At 37.4% G+C, this 21,333-nt stretch overlaps 1 protein-coding gene across 6 annotated transcripts in view; it reads right to left on the bottom strand.

The window, feature by feature from the left end:
- The window catches only part of LOC139149220 (CUB domain-containing protein 2-like), a 31,569-nt gene extending 10,698 nt beyond the window's left edge, over positions 1-20,871 (bottom strand). Inside the window, exons 1-10 of one of the 6 annotated variants that reach the window (XM_070720813.1) lie at positions 20,721-20,871; positions 17,317-17,516; positions 14,533-14,681; positions 12,596-12,952; positions 10,381-10,725; positions 8,374-8,608; positions 7,357-7,530; positions 6,048-6,242; positions 4,988-5,122; positions 4,256-4,381 (exon numbers count right to left, since the gene is read on the bottom strand). In XM_070720813.1, the coding sequence (XP_070576914.1) occupies positions 4,256-4,381; positions 4,988-5,122; positions 6,048-6,242; positions 7,357-7,530; positions 8,374-8,608; positions 10,381-10,725; positions 12,596-12,952; positions 14,533-14,681; positions 17,317-17,446 (1,846 nt within the window). In that variant the 5' untranslated portion in view covers positions 17,447-17,516; positions 20,721-20,871. Of the gene's footprint in view, positions 1-4,244; positions 4,382-4,987; positions 5,123-6,047; positions 6,243-7,356; positions 7,531-8,373; positions 8,609-10,380; positions 10,726-12,595; positions 12,953-14,532; positions 14,682-17,316; positions 17,517-20,473; positions 20,582-20,720 lie in introns of those variants that run through there. The other 5 variants (XM_070720811.1, XM_070720812.1, XM_070720810.1 and 2 more) reach the window with 5 other exon arrangements.
- Between the last annotated feature and the right edge of the window lie 462 nt (positions 20,872-21,333).

Here is a 21,333-nt window from a genome sequence, read left to right as displayed (position 1 = left end):
TTTCCTATTTTCAATTTACGCCAGCCTGACAATAAACTGGACAGGGCGATTGGCCGCTTTTTGCCACGCAGTAGAATCAATCCGTGGCATTTTTAGGCCAAATGTATTTTAATGTCGAAATCGACGAAGGAATCCTGAAATATCGTCATATTTCTTTCCGTGATTGTCGTTTTAGAGTTGGCATTTCCAACAACGGATTTTACATGTAACGCCGTGCATTTCGCGGCAAGCTTATATTTCATGATGATATTAGAGAACGAAACGCGTTTTTGCTCGAAATCCAGCAAATATGCAATGTTCGCACGAAACAAGTGAGAAGATGTAAAAACCATCGCTTTGCAATATGCTAGGAATAAATCGAATATCGAAATTTGGTGTAGAACAGGAAATTAATTCGTTTGTCAATTTTTCATTCGTAAAGGCGGAGCCTCCTTTTAAAAGGGCGCAAAGCAGTGGTTGCGTTCACTGTGCAACAAATAGGCAACACGCGGGCACATGCTCCAGAAACTGCCACTTTTTAGTTTTTCTCCAGCTGCAACAGGGCAGACAACTGCCAAGCTGTCAGCGCGAAGATGCTGCCGATCGAACTCTGTGGTTATATTCAAATTCTAACGTGACCGGAAGACGATTTTTTAGGAAATTCGAGTGCTGGTGTTGGGGAATCGATGCGATTTGAACGAACCGTCAATCAAACGCTTGTATAAACTATGTTTGCAGGATTAGCAAAAGGTGCCAAAAGATTGAGATCAGTTTGTGTAATTAATGTTGTATAAATCAAACATCGTACTGGCCATTTAAGTGTTTGACTGGGAGGAGAACTCCACGAATGCGAGAACCCTGGAATTGAAAATTGTGGCTTTAATGTTGACCTTGACCTGGCATCACAAGTGGGACGGCCATGCCAAACATAATAAATTTTACATTAAATGAACGTTTCAGTCAGGCATATTTAATTTCCAACGGCATACTCTGCTTTGTTTCCGAAACAGACGGCACGTGGTCACCATGCCCCCCCCCCCATACCAATAGAGCTGTCATGGAGTTACGTGTGACAGAGTGGAAAAAGTTTCAGGGTAACTACTTTTCGGCGAGATGCGTTCCTTATTCAGAATAAACTAATTAATTGATGGGGGTTGATAAACACGTAATTGATTTGCAGTTCTCTACAGCTTGATGTCTTTTCATTTTTTCTTTTTTTCACTTTTCCCGGGATCAAGAAGTGCTTTTATGTAACTATCATCGACTGACAACTATTTTACATCCACAGCTGTCCTTGTGACAGACTTTCAAATCATCCTCAGGCCGAGTAAAGAGCAGCTCAACATAGACACTAACTTTGCAGTTTTATCAGAAAGTATCACAAGGGCAGGAAGGATCACGCTTTTTACATGTAGACACCAGCTATTGAGGAAACCGTCGACAGTATAGGCGCGGATGGATGTTTTGTCTAAAATGTATCAGTCTCAGTGAGACGGGATTATCACTAAAAATGTAACATTGTCGGGTCCAAACCAATATCAAAATCGCATATCCGGGACAGTCTATCAAATTGCAATATTTGATTTTGTTGCACGCATAAGACAGAACACGTCGCAATATTGCTAGTCAACACTCGAAAACATCAATCTGAAGCCGATTCCACACAAATGTAAAATCCGATGTTGGAAATACCAACTCTAAAAACGACAATCACGGAAAGTTATATGACGATATTTCAGAATTCCTTCTTCGATTTCGACATTCAAATTCGGTTGCCCTAAAAATTCCACGGATTAAAAAATCTGTTTTCGTATTCCTTTATTGAAATATTGTTGTAGTAAACAGATTGGCTGCGATTCGTTACGGATTCACAACACTTTGCATTTCCGAATATCTTTTTGAGGAGGGGAGGTGTTTTTAATCCGTGGCATTATTAGGCCAACCATATTTCGATGTGGAAAACAGAGAAAGACATGATAAATTATGTCTAAATTGCATTTTGTCACAGATTTCAGACCCAAGGAAATGACGTTTACAAGCTAATTTTACATAAACCGCTGCGATTTTGTGAACGAATTCGCAAATTTAAATTGCGCGAGGTGCGCGATACATTTTGCGGCCAGGCATTTTTCTAGTTTGGAAAGAGAAAAACATTTGTGTGGAATCGGCTTTAAATTGATATTTACGAGTGTTGACTAGCAATATTGCGCATGAAGTAGTTGCTCTTGTGCGTTCTGTCTTATGCGTGAAACAAAATCGAATATTGCAATTTGATACACTGCTCCTTATTTCGGATATGCGATTTTCGATATTGGTTCGGACCCGACATTGTTACATTTTTAGTGATAATCCCGTCTCACTGAGACTGATACATTTTAGACAAAACATCCATCCGCGCCTATACTGTCGACGGTTTCCTCAATAGCTGGTGTCTACATGTAAAAAGCGCGCTCCTTCCTGCCCTTGTGATACTTTCTGATAAAACTGCAAAGTTAGTGTCTATGCTGAGCCGCTGTTAACTCAGCCTGAGGCTGATCTGAAAGTCTGGCACAAGGACAGCTATGGATCTAGAACGGCTGTCAGTCGATGATAGTTACATAAAGGCACTTCTTGATCCCGGAAAAAGTGAAAAAAGAAAGTAAGAAAAGACATCGAGCTGTAGAGAACTGCAAATTAATTACGTCTTTATCAACCCCCATCAATTATTTTATTCCAAATAAGGAACGCATCTGGCCAAAAAGTAGTTACCCTGAAACTTTGTCCACTCTGGCAAACGGAACTCAATAAACAGCTCTATTGGGATGGGGGGAGCATAGTGACCATGTGCCTTCTGTTTCGGAAACAAAGCAGAGTAACTCGTTTGTCATTATATATGCCTGACTGAAACTTTCATTTACTGTAAAACTTATTATGTTTGGCATAGCCGTCCGACTTGTGACGCCAGGTCAAGGTCAACATTAAAGCCGCAATTTTCAATTCCAGGTTCTCGCATTAGTGGAGTTCTCCTCCCAGTCAAACACTTGGCCAGTATGATGTTTGATTTCTATACCATTAATTACACAAATTGATCTCAACCTTTTGGCTTCTTTTGCTTATCCTGCAAACAGAGTTTATACAAGGTTAGCGTTTGATTAACGGTCGGTGCAAATCGCCAACGGTCATTGATTCCCCAACACCAACGCTCGAATTTCCTAAAAAAAATCGTCTTCCAGTTGCGTTAGAATTTGAATATAACCACAGAGTTTGATCGGCAGCAGCTTCGCGCTGACTGCTTGGTAGTTTTCTGCCCTGTTGCGACCGGAAAAAACTATAGCGCTTACAGGCAAGCCTTGCCACTTCGATGCCTGGTATGCATGTTTTTTTACACACCCTAAACGTTTTCATATCATTAACAGGAAGGAACCTAATGACGGGATTGTTTGTAATAGTGTGCCTGACTTTAATTTGGATGTGTGTGAGTCAATAGCTATCTGGTCTTAAAGACATTAATTTGCACCCCAGACTGGTGATAGTAATCTGTCTCAAGGCTTACATGTCAGATATATTTCGGTGTCGGTTTTCTGTTGTTTATCCTGTACAAACAATCCAGTCATTAGGTTCCTTCCTGTTTCTTACATGAAAACAGTTTAGTGTGTGTAAAAAAAACATGCATACCAGGCATCGAAGTGGCAAAGCTTGCCTGTAAGCGTTGTAAAAAGTGGCATTTTCTGGAGCGTGTTCCCGCGTGTTGCCTATTTGGTGTCCAGTTACACAGTGAATGCAACCACGGCTTCGCGCCCTTTTAAAAGGAGGCTCCGCTTTTACAAATGCAACATTGACAAATGAATTAACTTTCTCTTCTACATCAAATTTCGATATTCAATTTATTCCTAGCATATTGCCAAGCGATGGTCTTTACATCTCCTCACTTGTTTCGTGCGAACATTGCATATGTGCTGGATTTCGAGCTTATACGCGTTTCGTTCTCTAATATCATCATCAAATATAAGCTGGCCGCGTAATGCACGGCGTTACATGTAAAATGCGATGTTGGAAATGCCAACTCTAAAAACGACAATCACGGAATTAAATATGACAAGATTTCAGAATTCCTTCTTCGATTTCGACATTCAAATTCGGTTGGCCTAAAAATGCCACGGAAGGTTATTTTGATCTGAATGTGTGAATTTTCTTTGTTGAACTTGTGCAACAATCTGAGACAATCCCCATACTTATCGTTCCTTAAATATTGGAGTTTAGTAATCAAGTGTGAGAGGGGAAATTACCTGTTGGTTACCTCTGGACTGAGTTGAGATGGCATTTCTGGCCTGCTTTCCACACATACACATTATGCTGGCAATAAGCACAATGATTACAATAGTTATGGCTACAGCACATCCTACGATTATGGCAGTATCTCGCCCTACGAGATGGAGAAATGCAAATTACAATAACATGGATAGATGGCATTTGGTGCTCTGTGGTGAACGTCATATGCTATTGGGAGAGATCTATATCTATAGAGATCTCTTCATTCTGTATTAGTGTATGTGTATTGGATTTTAATACAAGTGTGAAGTAACAAGTATCTTTTATTTTGTAACAATCGTCTTTTTGCTGATTAACAAAATAGGTCCTCATTCTCAGCGTCAATATTGGATGTTACAGTCCAGGCAGCACACAATTTTGTTATCCCTAATAGCATATCACGTTTTGTTATGTGCATGCTTTAATCATAGACAGTGGAGGGGGTCCCCCTCCACTGTCTATGCTTTAATTAACTTTTCAGTTATTTATTACAGATATTAGCACACTAGGATTCAATTACGGTGGCACATCTGCCAGTTGCTGTGTCAAGTAATATCCAAGATTGATATTTTGTCACAACCTGGCGATTTCGAAGTTCAATGCTGCATGTAGCAGTAAATGGAATTTTGTATTATCAGAGAGTGCGAATGACATCTGAATGCGTTTTGGCAGAAACTACTGTGAAGAATCCAGTTTCAGCTATTATAAGTAGTATACATACCTGGATTGTGACATTCAGTTTCATCTGACTCGTCGTCACAATCGTCATAGCCATTACATCTAAGCTTTAATGAGAGACAACGGTCAGAGTAGTTACATCGAAAATCCCTCCAACCTCCACAGTCGTCCCAGGTTTCTTGAACACATTAAAAAAAACACAAAATCAACAAAACAATCAAAACTGATGCAGATTGAAGTGTTTGAAAATTATTTTCGTAATTCTATTATTTAATTAAAGATTCTTGTTGTACTAAAATCATAATCGAAAATCACTTTAAATCAATATATAAAACCATTTAGTCATGTTCGTGCAGTGAATTAAATTTTTAAATCTCATCGAACAATAACACAAAACTAAAATTTCGAACAGTTCAGACTCTGATTTTAATGTAAAAATGTGAGACTAAATGGAATAATTTATTTTTTACAAAATTTGCCATCATTAAACCGAAAATTTCTGAGATTGAAACGTTTATTTAATGGTATGTTTTAACATTCCAGTATTGTCAGCTTTTAAAACATTTGGAAGTAGCATCTAAATCGTATATGTCTTTTACTTTTGAAAACAATATTTTTTCGGTAGGTCACTGCTAAGTTTTTCACAATTTGGCAAAATGTAGCCAGGAATTGCCAATTTGCATACCCTCTCATGATTGCCATTATGTGTGCTCTTCAGCTGGTGCCATTGACCTGGCCAAAGATGGATAATCTCAAGTCAGCTTAGACTGATAAATCCAAAAAGTCCACTGCTGCATTTAAAAATTTAAGAACTTGCCTTAGGAATATGGCTCTACAACCAGCTGATAAGAGGTAGCGTCGAAAATCTGCGAGCAGAACTATGCAATACAATTTTATTTTTACTCTGCATGCATTCCAAATAAATATACGGCTATATGATAAATTGGAAGGGGGTTGCAAAAGTTTGATTATATAGACGTGGGGACTTGAAAATGTTTTAGTGTATTGAGGGCGATTTCAAAAAATATAAGATTTCAATCGCGATTCCTCCAGTACCTCCCCCACACTGTACATTTATAGATTTCCCTAGAGATGATACTCACCCTGCCTGGATTTATAAACTGTAAAATATGCCTTGAATCCACTGTGGTGTCCTGTATGCTCGTAGGTTGTAAATGTCACTGTCATATTTCCAAATGTCGAGTAATGCGGATAACCATCATTAGAACAGACAGAGGCCACCAAACCATACATATCATAGACTCGTATTGCATCAACGGTTTCACTCTCGCTACAGTCTGACAAAAGTAATAAAATAAAAACTCATCAACATTTCCCATTTTCTGTACAGCACAAGATTTGTGAGATCTTTTGTTGCCGAAATATTTTCAGGAAACTGCTGTGTGATACAGAATACTAAAATGGTACAATCAGCTATGACATTGAGGATTGCATAAAGTCGCCATCAAATTAGATTAAGAATTCAACCATACAGGATCATCAGTATTGTATTCTGTACAATATCTGTAATGTTTCAATTGGCCTGAAAACCTCTTGACGATTGAACATCTGAGCCTTGTGGTCTTGTTAAATCTATCTCTTGAGGACTACTTTTGTATGAAAGGGCTCATAAATTATAAATTTACCATAATCATCCTGAAACCACAACATACATACATCCATACATCAATGCATACATACATCCATAAATCCATCTATCCATACATACATACATACATACATACATACATCCATAAATCCATCTATCCATACATACATACATACATACATACATACATACATACATACATACATACATACATACACCCTTGGCGACTTTAGTGTTGATCAAGCCTACTTGATACAGACAGAAATTACGTTTGTATAAAGAAAAAACAGACCCTGCCAAGGGTTGTAAATGAGAGCTTACGATTGGTACTCTGTGTTAAAAATTGAGACATAAGATACCACTTCCATTCATTAAAACCTTTACCCGATAATTAATTTATTGAGGCAAGACATTTTTATGACCTCTGCAATATCAAGTAAAATTGTATGTCCCCTGCAGACAATGTGTCTGGGGAAATTGGAATAAACAATACTTGTCAGTGCATGGTAATGTTACATTGTATCTAAATCTTGAACACAGGGTGCCAATCGTAAACTCTCATTTACAACCCAAGACAGAGCTAGTTTTGCCTAATTTGTACAAGCAGAATTTCTGTCTGTATCAAGTAGCCTTTTTGATATTGTTTACAGTTATGTGATACATAAACACATAGGTACAGATAAAATAGTTGGATTTCTGTACACTGTAATAATGGCTTTGTTATTCTCTTGAACGAGGTATGATGGCAATGTATGCCAGCTGAACAAAATTTGGCTTAATCATGCATACGAAGTGTGGCTTACTTGAATAAGCGGTATTTGCCATGTCAAGGTCCAAAATTCTGAAGGCCACATAATTATACACACCAGCCATCAATATTGTAATGGAGCAGTTTCGATTCGATGGATAGTTAGAGGGATATGAGGAGTGTGAGGAGATAAAGCCATTTAAACCATACGCAATGTTGTCACCACAAACTGAAAAACAAAACAAAGTGCAATTGTGGAGATGCAGTGGACTGATAGCAAAATATACAAAATAGACACTTGATTTTGCACCTATCAGAAAAAGATCTCTGTGTTTTTATAAGGTTTTTAGCCAAATGGGTTAATGATTTGAGAACCCTCAAAGCATTTATGATGTTCCCTAATAGGACTGTAATGGTACTCTAAGAAAAGAAACCATGGTAACATGACTGTGGTACCCAGCTAAATTTTACCAGAGTACCACCCTCTTAACAAAACACACCTGATATGACATGTACATGGTACAAGCAGAGGAGACATTGACAACAGCAACTAACCTTTAGCAAACATTCATAACTTTGTCGAACACATGCCCCAATGCCTCTGTAAATTTCATGTGTAATCTATCAGCAAGTCAATCACTATATTGCTGAGAAATTACTTTGTAATATTATAGGCATCATTTGCTGCATTACAAAATTTCATTAGTTTGCACTGTGAACATTTTCAGGTAAGAGTGGGAAAATGATGTTGTCATGTACACAATTACAGCCACCTCAATACACATACGCAAACAAATGAAAAGAGCAATAGCACAGGCCCACTTTCTGGTCTATGCCTACATGTGGACCGAACACAAAATGGCGCCTTTGAACACTAATTTGCACCTTAAAAATTGACCACTCGCTGCTACTACATAACAATGATAAAGTGTCGAGTAGAAAAAGATTGTAGGTTTTGTTTATAACTAGCTGGTTTACTTCCAGTAATTTTGGAATCACTCCAATAAATAACTATTTGATATTAAAACACATTTGATTAAAAATTTTGAAGATTTTCTGTTTTTCCACTCACCTGAAAATGGACCATATGCATCCACAGTGCCATTGTGGTAGGCAAGATAAAAACCACGGCTTAATGAATATGAAGCACCGTAGTAGTACAGGAAGAGATTAGTTCCTGTAGATGCTATCTTTGATGGCAGGGTGTAACCTGTGTATTGACCAATCAGTGGAGATTCATTGCTACTTCCATCATAAATACTCAAATAAGCACAGCATGGCTCCAGGCCGAAGTCAATAAACTCTACCTGCAGGGAAAAAGATATTAAAGGTGGGAAAAACTGGTAAGTGCAAGATAACGATCGGTCACTGTATGTCATGACCTAGCCATTTTGCAATGATACTGTTGGTCAGGGGTTTTACACTGTATCTGCTGTGTAACTCAGCTAGCAAAATGGTGTTACAGCTTGTTCAATTATTAGGAATGACTTAAATTTCAAATAGATAGCAGGTATTACAAGTTTTAACCACAGTGTCTTTCAAAGGTTGTGAACAGTCGTGCCTTGCTCTTCACTCATGGCGGTGTGTTGAAATACAAGGTCACTTGTCAACATACATGTAGCCATTGTGTTTATAGAGGTGTTGAACTGCCAGTCCAGGGGGGCGGATTAAGTCAGTACTTATCCGCTCATCAATTAGCATCGTTTCCTTCCACACCAAGAAACGTTAAGGTTGTACATGGCTCAACCTTTGAAAGTCTTGAACTTTTGAATGATAATAAAGAAATTTTGAGGAGGAGTCATGGCCCAGTTGCTAGAGCAGTGGACGCACGATGACAGGACGGTGAGTTCGAGCCCCGGCATGGCTATGGTGTTGTGTCCTTGAGCGAGACACTTTATTCCTCATTGCTTCTCCCCTCTCAGGAGTGATGCTTACCTGGTAGGACAGCGAATGTAATGTGTGCGTTCAGCAGTGCTGCACAGGCCAACTGGAACTTCATAGTCAAAAATATGATATTTTTTCATAATTATTCAAAATAATAAATCGTAATTATGAAATATTGATATCACAATACCGAGTTCGTATTTCATCCGGGTTGCGCTTCCTTTATGAGGAGAACTCGATAAAAACGCTGTATGTGTATGAATTATGTATGACATAAGCTGCCGGCCGGCACGCACGCCCGGCCAGGCCGTCCTATATGCAAGGAGTATATAAAAAGGGAAGGTGGCCAGCTTACACAGAAAATCCTCTCTACACGGCTTTGAAAATTGTCTATTTTACTCGCCCCTACCGTTTAAATCGCTGTATCTATTCTGCATTGCTGGTGGTCGATAACCTGGCCATCAAATCTGCATTGTTTGGCCTTTCGTAATTGTCGCCTTGTGAAACTGCATTTTCGGACTTTTCACAACATTTGGAGAGCGATAGTTTCACAAGGTAAGTGCATTTTCGGACTTTCACAACATTTGGAAAGCGATAGTTTCACAAGGCCGCTTATGTCATACATAACTCATACACATACAGAGTTTTTATCGAGTTCTCCTCATAAAGGAAGTGCAACCCGGATGAAATACGAACTCGGTTATGTGATAATCAATATTTTAGAATTACGATTAATTATTTTTAATAATTATGAAAAAATATCATATTTTTGACTATTAATTTCCAGTTGGCCTGTGGTGCTGCGCTGATTGGCTGCACATGTGAGCTGTTGTTTTCTTCCCAGGGAGTTGAGTGGTATCAAATTAGGTCTAGTGACCAGGGGTAATAATAATTGTAAAGTGCCTTCAGCACAAGTACTTGTGGATATGAGCGCTATATACCCATTGTTGTTGTTGTTATTATTATTATTATTATTATTATTATTATTATTATTATTATTATTATTATTATTAAACAATTGCTTTTTGAAATCAAGAATAGAACTCTTGGGTTACAACAAGTGTTGTCTAAGTTTGTGAGTCCAAATATCTGTCCCCGAGGTTCATTTCACTTTAAGATTCGACAAACTTAATCAGTTTACGTAAATAGTAAATCTGTATGAGTAGAAAAACTAAAGAGTCTGGTCTGCACTTACTTGAAGAGTATTTCCATCAGAAACAGAAATGATGTAATTGCAATCTTCGATGTCTACAAAGAGGTGGTAATAATTGGGATAGAAGGGCGACATTATATATCCCCCATTGATGCCGGTAGAGTATGTACCTCCACATGTGTCTCGGCTGTACTTTGCAAAAAATCCAGACCCTGAAGAATGGTAACCAGACTCAAAGTGCAACAGCATAGCGTAGTGGTCAGATGTAATCACATCATCAATGTAAATTCCTGAGGTACTGCGTATTAAATGGTTATCATTGGCAGTAAATCCATCATAGATGTTTACAATGGCACTGTAATCCAAGGTAAATTTGTGAAACTGCAACTGTAAAGTAAAAGAATTACACACATTCATGTCGGTAAATTTCATCACACAAGGGTTACAGACAACAGCAACATGCAAATAAGCATCAACTGTTCATGAGGACCTTACGGAACTGCAGCACTTGTATCGAATATCTGCAGAGAAGAAGGAGAAAGGAAGCTTAAGGCCTCTCAGATGTGAAACTAAATGTAAAATTCACATTGGAAACTTTGGAAACTAAATATGCTATGACCAAATTTCAAAGCCAGAAAATGCCTTAAGGTAATATGCACCTCGAAAGTGAAAGACTTAAACTTTTGCTCAAACTTTCCTCAGTGAAACTTTCAACCATTCTCTTACCAAATCAAGAATAAAAATTAGGGGTCACCGTGCAAACTTTTGTACTAGAGAGACAAATAACTTGCGATTTCTCGAGATTTGAAATCCAAAATGGCCGCCATCCCTGTGTTAATTCTATGAGAAAAAATAAAATTTTCGATTTTCGAAAAACTAAGACGGTGAAAACTTTTCTTTCGCCAAGAGCTTCAAAATGAGCCCCCACAAGTGGTAGGTCAGAAGAAAATTGATAAAATTTGAAGGCTTGAATTACTGTCCCCGAGGTGCGTTCTACCTTAAAGGGACATTAGCTGTAACTTTGTACTAATTTTTCACTACTCTGTTTCAATGTATCAACTACAGAATTTTACTATAATCCGATCATCATGACCTATGCCCGGTGTCCTGCTTCCCAACACAGCCTGTGTATGTGAAATGACCATTGTTATTGTTGATAAATGTATTCTAGTCCGGACCTGAATACAAAATTTAAACAATAACAATGCAGATTATACTCATATAGGGTATATTTATGAGCTAAATATTAGGAATTTCTCCATGGTTTAGGGACTCAAACCAGAAACTGCAGATGATACACAGAACAAACAAAATCTAAAAAATGACCAAAGTTACAGTTAATGGATCTTTAAGCGAATATCTCCCTTTTAAAATGAGACAAAAACTCACGAAAGTGACAAGTGCAAAGCTTACGTTCATTTAAACAACTCATCAGAGTATAGGACCATGTCAAGGTATACATATCCTAAGAACCGAAGCAATTGGATCAGCGAGTTAAAAAGCTTAGATATAGGGGGACATTTTAGTAATCACAGTGTCACCATTGTTTACATAACTATCACGTGGCAGGTAATTTGCATAACCTTTCAAAAAGCGGTTTTCCCTATGTTTTGTCTCAATACTTCAAAATATCTGACTCAAACTTGCTGGGAATCTAGCTATCACAACGCTCTTCCAAAGTGTGTCTCAGATTTTTTATATCTTGCTTATTTGTTTGGAGCACAATTTTAAAGAAATCAATTACGGTTAAATTAACCGCTCTGGAAGTCTTTCTGGCATAAAAATTGTTTAAGAAGGTTTAAAAATTCTGAGACACACTTTTGAAGATCCTTAAAACAGCTTGCACTCACACAAATTTCAGCCACACATCTAACAGTATTTATGCAAATTACGTGTCACGTGATAGTTATGTAAACTATGGTAACACTATATGGTTACCAAAATGTTCCCCTATATCTAGGCTTTCCGAAAATATGTAATTTACGCTGGTTCTGAGTTCATTAAACACTAGAGAATTTTTAGTTTAAAAAGATCCATTTCTTGTCTTAGAACCTTAAAAGACGTGTAGGCTTCGACTAGCACATTTGTATAACTTGAAAGGGTAAGATGCTTTTTAAAAGAGGTATAGAAATTACATTCACTTTTGAATTCATTGCAATAGTAGTTGTATTTTTACTTGTTTAATGTTGTGGTTTCTGCTACAGATATGTGTTACAACGTGATTCCTGCAATTGATAACATGCTACGGCAAACTTACCATAATACGTGCACCGTCTGGAGCAATAATGAAATAGTAGCAGGTCATATTACTAGGGTATGAATGAGGGTAATATGGTGAAGCGATGATCCCCGTTATTGTTGTAAATATGCCACCGCAATCTGATGTGGATAGTACGGTTTTATACTCTGCGTAAAACCCAAGACCGCTTGAAAATAACATGGATCTAGTGGATTGAAATTGGACAGTCAAGCTACTGCCAGTTGAACGAATAATTGGAAGCTGGTATTGTGATACATTACCAAATGGACCAATGACTGTGCTTTCAAATGTGTCATTGCCATCATATACCATTACCTCATCGGTGTTTGACAGGGAGAATTCAATAAATGTGAGCTGAAATACAATTCAAAGAAGCATCAATGACAATCTGTTCCAAAGAAAATGGAAACTTGGTTGTGCATGTATGTAAAGGATATTTTGTCTGAGGTTTGTTGATTTCAAACAAAGTTCTCTTCGGCCAAGCTCAACGTTTGACGTACACCCATAATCAAAACGGCTTAATCAAAGTCGATTTAGATTCTGAAGAGTCTAGGCTCCGTTTCCGCCTAACAACAAAAATAGACTCAAAAGGGGTCAACCCAATCTTTTGAATTAGGCAGTCCCGAAGTACCCTTGCGAAATGTTTTTTTTTCTACAATGAACAGACATTTTGCTCAATTTTTGTCAACAATTCCTCACCAGAACTTGTCATAGAATATTTACTCACGTTATATTTGGATGTATTTTCACCCAAAACAATTAAATAAAGAAAGAGAATCGTTACCATTCGATTGTAGCTTCCCTTTGCCACATATTATTATTGCTAAAGAAGAAACTGTAAGGTAGTAACTGTCCACTAGCTATGTTCAAGCAAACTTGTAGATTAAGCAAATCGCTAGCAAATACCGACAGGCCTCTCCGCTAGGCGACTGATGCCGTATGTTGTGGGTTCGAACCCGATTGAAAACTAGCCGTATTTTCTATCCTGGGTTGGTAACTCTGCTGGTGGACAGAATTGTCCCCGAGGTTATCGTTCGCCCAGTTAAAGCGATGAAATTCGTTTCTTTGCTTCGCTAAAGTTTGTATGTGCGATGTATGATAGTGAGCATGCGTGCGTGAGTGCTTCACGAACTCTACAACGTGTGGAGCGGTCTCAGTCAGAAATATGTAACAACGTAGCCGGCTATTGAACCATTCTTTTTTGGGAGTGGAGATTTAGCCGAGCGGTTCTGTCTGTGGCCTCTCCGCTAGGCGACTGATGCCGTATGTTGTGGGTTCGAACCCGATTGAAAACTAGCCGTATGCAAACATGAGTACCGCTTGAATGTAGACTTTTGACTAGTTTTAACTGTTTTCATGATGTAATGCTACAGAGAACATCTCATCGAACTTGTTTGAAAGTCATAGAATTTGATGTAGAATGTCTGACGATTTTTAAGATTTAAAGTTCCCCTTTTTATACTAGTCATCAACATGGTAGGGAGACAGTTGAGATTTACAACAAAATAGAAATACATCTATAAGATTTTAAAGCCCTAAGGGCCAGTAAGTTTTGAGTATTTAATTTTTGCCATTATTTCACAGTTTCATTGTTCATTTGCATATCAAACATTCAAACGATTTTGGTTTTAACAAAGTTGTCTCTAAATGCTGTTACGAATATACCAAGCAAACATTAAAGTAAAAAAGAATTCACTTTCTTAGTTTAGAATTGTTTACCATTCCCAGGATACCATTATTCATTTACAAATAGTCACCTAATCAACTTGTATGAACAAACAAATGTTAGGTTGTCACTCTTAAATGTTCATTTACACTCTTCATTTAATGGCTGCAAGGCATTTTGTCAATAACATTAACACATGATTGTTATTGTAAACTTTAGGGTAACTTGATCAAGCATGCCAGTGTTGAGGTAATAATCAACCTCGTACCTGTATGTGACTATCTGGCAACCCATTCCCATGAATGTAGTAAGTGCAGTTCACATCGCTTGGGTAGTCGTCGGGATAATTTGGAGAAGTGAAAGTACCTGAAGAGTTGGTGAAAGTTCCTCCACAGGCACTTATGCTGCCACGACGCACTACAATGCACAGCAGGACAGAAATGATCCATTAATTCCTTTGCAAGGAATTATTAAACAAACACACTCTTGTCTCATCGGTTGATTGTTATTGTTCAAACGGAAAGAGATAACACTATTGACAACACACTGTATCTATTGCCTTTCATATGTGCCTCATATGACCTTTTAATAAAACCTGATAATAACATGAATTTGCGATTTAACTTCTTTATTTACAGTGACACAATATATCATAAAACTCCGCGTGTGGTCAATTTCAGGTGCTGATAAGATAACAGGGTCGTGAGCTTTATTGAGATTAAATACACTGAGAGATTATCCTACTTTAGGGAGCGTTCAGTTATTATGGCCGGGGATGGGCCGGCAAAATCCAGGGGGTCACCTAAAATTTGAAAACTGAAAAGGGGGGGGTCATGTATTTTTCAAACAGCTCAGAGGGGGGTCACCTTATTTTCATAAGAATCCGTCCCTTCAAAACGCAGTTTCAGTGTTAAGAAATATTCTGGGAGATAAAAATGGTTTGTTGCATGATTTCATTCTCTGAAGTCATTTAACTGTAAATCTGAACAAAAGTATAATTATCTATCACATGAACATCTTGACTTGGCAACTCTGAGGCTTGTCTTATTGTAAATCGAGCTCACTGAGGGCAATGAACAATTTCTATCACTTACTTATTAGAAATATAGCAAGTTTTGTCAGGGAAATTATTTAACAGTTACATGTAGACTACTAGTACCATGAAAAGTTAATACTTTTAGGTGAAATTCCAATATTATAATTGTTATCAACATCTGAGCTTTCAAACACCCTACTTGAATCAAGTACATTTGTATCACTTATCAAACACCTATAAAAGCACAAATTTATTTAGTTTAGCATTGTAAAAAAATTATTCATAGTTTTTCTCATAGACTCCAATGTATAGTAAATCAACATTTCGGTGAAATTCCAAAATGAAATTTCTTGAACACATATCAACCTTTAACCATCCTAGTCTAAGTAAGTACTTTAAAATGAATTATCAAACGTCCATAAATATACAGATTTAGGTAGTTTTTTATTGGAAAACAATTATTCATAGTTTCTTCATAGACTCCCATGTACAGTAAATCTACATTTCAGTGAAATTCCATAATCCAATTTCTGGCGAACACATTCATTTGTCACCACCCTAGTATAATCAAGTACATTAATATTAATAATCGAGAGTACATATATACACAGGTTTACCTATTTTTGTATTGGAAAAAAAAGTTATTCATAGTTTCCTCATAGACTGCCATGTATAGTGGATGAACATTTTCAGTGAAATTCCAAAATCTGATTTCTTGTACACATAATATGCACATTTAACCAATATATTCTAATCAAGTACAATAAGGTTAATTATTCAACGTCTGTATATGCACAAGTATAGCAAGTTTTTCATTTGAAAAAAATTACTCACAATTTTATCATAGACTCCCATGTATAGTGGATGAACATTTTCAGTGAAATTCCAAAATCTGATTTCTTGTACACATAATATGCACATTTAACCAATATATTCTAATCAAGTACAATTAAGTTAATTATTCAACGGCTGTATATGTACAAGTATAGCAAGTTTTTCATTTGAAAAAAAAATTATTCACAATTTTATCATAGACTCCAATGTATAGAGGATGAATATTTTTGGTGAAATTCTATAGTCAATTTTTTGTCCACATACCAGTTGTAACAACCCTATTCTAATTAGGTACATTTATATCAATTATCAAATATCTATAAATATATAGATATAGTTTTGTATTGAAAAAGTATTACATAGTTTTCTCATACACTAACTTGTATAGGGAATCAACATGATCAACAGCTGATTATCGATTAAATCCAAATATCAAAATTTTGTACACACACGCTTGTGCAAAACTATTGCGATCCACCTGTCATTTCTGTCCAATCCCTTTTGGGGCTAATTTCAAAATTATAGCAAGTCAGAAGGGGAAATTTTAATATTAACACCTTGTGAGTTTGTAAGGATGGTCATTTGAAAAAATCCCAGAATGTTTTCTTTTTTGGATTCTATCGCCCCATACCCCGCCCCCGAGATGTTTGTGTGTGCAGCTTTACTCAAGCAATGTGGGGGGGGGGGGGGTCATGAAATTGTTGTCATCTTAAAAGGGGGGTCATCAATTTTTTGGTACAATGGGTTGGGGGGTTCACTCATTTTGACTGACGCGCAGGAAGAATTTGCCGGCACACCCCCGGCCATAATAACTGAACACTCCATTAGTACAGTCTAAAATTTAATCTTCGAGAGTCATAAGTGTAAAGTATATACAGCGTATGAATTTTACTGTCAGCCTTGGATCAATTCTAGCTGTAATCACATGCAGTACATTTCGATTTTTAAATGTATGATTAAAGAACATTGACCAACAACATCGCATTAATTGTTGTTCTAATAATTGTTTTTGCGCTTGGATGAATACTGAATTTTATGCTAATGCTTTGCAAATCCTCAAGAACAAATGGAAATCACGAATAGCCTACTGCATACTGCAATAATTCAATTATCAATATCATATCTTCTTGTGACTTCTTTGTAAAATTCTTTTAAAGTAAATGCTGATAATGTCTTGCTTACCTCTGTGATTACGATTTTCTGCCAATAAATCGCTATACATGTCACCATCCTTGGCAGACTTTGCATAATGCATAATGTTTGATAAGAAAACACACAGCAGTGCTAACAGAGCAGTCCTGTTAACCATCATCTTTGTATTTTGCCATTAAATCCCTCAAGGAGTTGCTGAACTTCACTGCCCCGAGGCAGACAGTATTTTTCTGAAAATACAGTTGTCAACGATGGGTCAATCACAGGCACTCCTTAGCTGGGTAGTCTGCTAAGTAGATCGATTTTCGGATCGATCTATTGATCCCGTAGTCGATATGCCCGCCACTGCGACCTAAATACTGACCTACATATACCTCCGCTGTATCTATAAGTATTTAGGTTGCAGTGGCGGGCATATCGACTACTGGATCAATAGATCGATCCGAAAATCGATCTACTTAGTAGACTACCCAGCTAAGGAGCGCCTGTGCTCCAACCGCAGGGGCCGTAGAATGCCGTTAACGCACAGCATCGTACGCAGGGCTAAGTTTACATGAGACTACAATGAAGCATTGGTAATTGCTTTAAATATTTGTCAATATGCAGCGTTACTGTTGCAAAACTGCTGGCTATAATTCTTAACTGACGTCAACTGGGGTCACACTCTATACAGTAAGAAGCATGACCCCGGCTGACCATAGGTCAGAAAAAATACAGCGAGCGCCCTCCATCACGCCAAAGTAATGCCCGTATTTTTAGTTACATATTGTCCTTAAATTACCGGACAATTATCTCCTGATTTAATACCTCAGTTCAGTGCCATGCCCGAGAACCCCACAGATATGAAATCTACACTCGAGATGTACACATGAGCCACTGAACATCTTGTAACACCACAGGGCAGCCAGGAAAAACAAACAAACAAGCAAAAAAACAAACAAATAAACAACAAATATACAAACATACAAACAAGCATACAAATACATGAATAATAATAAACAATTAAAGCTGCAAGCAGCGTTGGCGGGGCCCAAGCGGTTAACATTGTTTTGAAGTTCTTCCACTGATCATAATGTGTGCAAAATTTTAGCTCGGTAAAGTCTTTTGCTTTTTGTTAAGAAGGATATTGAAAATGATTTCATAGTTACTGTTGGTTTTACTAGTAAACGTAAGTTTTATGCAAAATCCAATTTGGCGGCAAAACCATACGACAGATCCAAATGTCTTTTGCAAGCATGAAAGAGATCACCCTAAGGATGACGTGAGTAAAATTCAGCTCAATCCGTGGTTTAGTTTTGGAGAAGAAGATTTTTGAAGATTCAATTGGTATTTTTCGCAAATCCAATATGGCGGCCAAATCAACTGACCGATCCAAATGTCTTTTGCAAAGTTCAAAGGGGTCACTCAAAGGATGACATGAGTAAAATTTCAGCTCAATCGGTGTTTTAGTTTTGGAGAAGAAGATTTTTGAAGATTAAATTGGTATTTTTCGAAAATCCAATATGGCGGCCAAATCACGTGACCGATCCAAATGTCTTTCGCAAACTTGAAAGATGTTGCTATAAGGATGACATGAGTAAAATTTCAGCTGAATTGGTGTTTTAGTTTTGGAGAAGAAGATTTTTGAAGATTAAATTGGTATTTTTCAAAAATCCAATATGGCGGCCAAATCACGTGACCGATCCAAATGTTTTTCGCAAACTTGAAAGAGATCACACTTAAGATGTCACATGTTAAATTTCAGTCGAATCGGTGTGTTGGTTCTGGAGAAGAAGATTTTTAAAGACTAAATCACGATTTTCTCAAAATCCAATATGGCGGCCAAACCACGGGATCGATCAAAACGCCGTTCGCAAACTTGAAAGAGATGACTATAGGGATGACATGAGCAAAATTTCAGCTCAATCGGTGTGTTGGTTCTGGAGAAGAAGATTTTTAAAGATTAAATTGGTATTTTTCGAAAATCCAATATGGCGGCCAAGGTCACGTGACCGCACGCAATTTTATTTGCCAATTCTTAAGACCTTAGGTCATGCTTGCCATATAAAAAATTTCAAACTGACTTGCCCTTAGGTCAGGAAGAAAAGGCATTTTTAGTTTTTTGGAAAATCCAATATGGCCGCCAGGTCACATGACCAATCATAATTTTAGGACAATTTGCACGAGAACCCGTAAGTAGCTATTAGCACTGCAAGTTTGAGAAGTTTCTGTCATGCGGTTTCTGAGATCAAGAGTGACAAAAAAAGGGACAGTAGAAGAAGAAGATGAGGAAGAAGAAGAATATTGAACTCCAGTAAAACCAATAGGGGCCCAGCCAGTAGGCTTGGGCCCTTAAAAATACAGACAAACATAAACAAACAAAAAACCAAACAAACATACAATATCATGAATAAATATCAAACATACAAGTAAAAAAATATATATACATATATATATATTTGTCACTCTTCAGGCTGTTTCATGCGAATATATATATAAATATATATATATATATATATATATATATATATATATATATATATATATATATATATATATATATATATATATATATATATATATATATATATATATATATACATATTATATAAACCGCTCCGCCGTGGTGGAATATGTGGCATCAGTGGTTCAGTCAATTATTTCAGTCTCTTTTTTCGATATGCTGTTGTCTCTTACACTCATATACATATTGTTAGGGAGTCCCTAGGGAGAGACTGCTGTATATCAGTGTTTCAAGTTTTTGTAATATATAAAAGTTCTTCTCTCTGTTTAATCCACGTTAGCCTATTTTCCTCCTGTACACATTTATTAGTCTGCTGTTGCCAAATGTTTGCAATTTATAGTTGGTGTGTTGATCAGGGCAGCAGGATATTCATTTTCTTTTAAAAGATATATGCCTCCGTTGTGTATAGGCTTTGATGCGAAAACAAAGGAACGTCATCCTTCCCCGGCAAATTGTAATGAAAACTGGCAGTACAAGTACACTGCACGTACAAATTCGTTAGATAATTATAAGCCTTCACTGTACATATTTAAATGTTACTTTAGGCTGACATGGGCAAGTGGTTTGTTAATGGAACAGCACACAATCGCTTTGGAACCAATACCTGAACCATAATGGCGTAAAAAACTACGGGCGTAACAGCATATACGGTAAGAGGTAAAATTTATAGCACGACAAGCTTACATTAACGTATTTGGATGACGGAGAGACTGCAAATTAGCTTGTTGATGCAACAAGTTGGTACCACACGCCATGACGCAAGGCTGTTGTTTATATAGATGCATGGGCGTACTATATAAGATAGAAGGTACAAATGAGGTGAAGGTCAACATGGCTGACAAGAGACAGTAGGCTACATGCAGTTAGCTTAAAGTTTGACAAACAGGCAACAATAACAGATAGGCAATGCAAATGTGGTATATATACCTACATAAACTCACCTTTCACTCTCGTATATCGAGGTGAATGAATGTGCGTGGAGCTAGCCTGCAACGATGACCTTAACGTGACCTTCAGCTTACGCCAGCGACCAGACAGGTATTACGTATTGCGTGATGGCGCTCCGATCGAAAGAGAAACTCATTTGTTCTACGCATGCGCTGATCAAAATACATTTTGTACATCTAAGGCAAGCACGAAGTGTATTTCAACTTTAAGATCGGGGCCATGTCTGGTTGGGCTTGCACTAGATACATTTTAAAAAGTCTGTGCCTAATGTAACCAAAACCGCCCTTCCTACTAAGTCCCGATCATCTAATGCATTGCGTGCAGACACGTAAATGATTGGAAAACGTATGAATACTTTTAGTTTATCACAGTTTATCACGATGAATTTGTGGTGTGCTCACAAAGGAGGGGCGACGGTTCTGAGCTTGATGCGAGCATGCATCTCATATGCGAATACTGAACTTCATTTTTGCATCTTTATTGGGGATCTTAGGGGCAATTTAACTTCACACAAATGACTTTAGGCCTGTGTGTCGCTCACATACTATGTGATCCATGGCAAATCATCAACCCTGGATCATGAAGTGATAATTTTA

This window comes from Ptychodera flava, chromosome 14 (genome assembly GCF_041260155.1).
Source record: "Ptychodera flava strain L36383 chromosome 14, AS_Pfla_20210202, whole genome shotgun sequence".
Taxonomy (NCBI): domain Eukaryota; kingdom Metazoa; phylum Hemichordata; class Enteropneusta; family Ptychoderidae; genus Ptychodera; species Ptychodera flava.
Note: the sequence above shows the minus strand (reverse complement) of the source record. Positions and strands in the feature narration are given on the sequence as shown.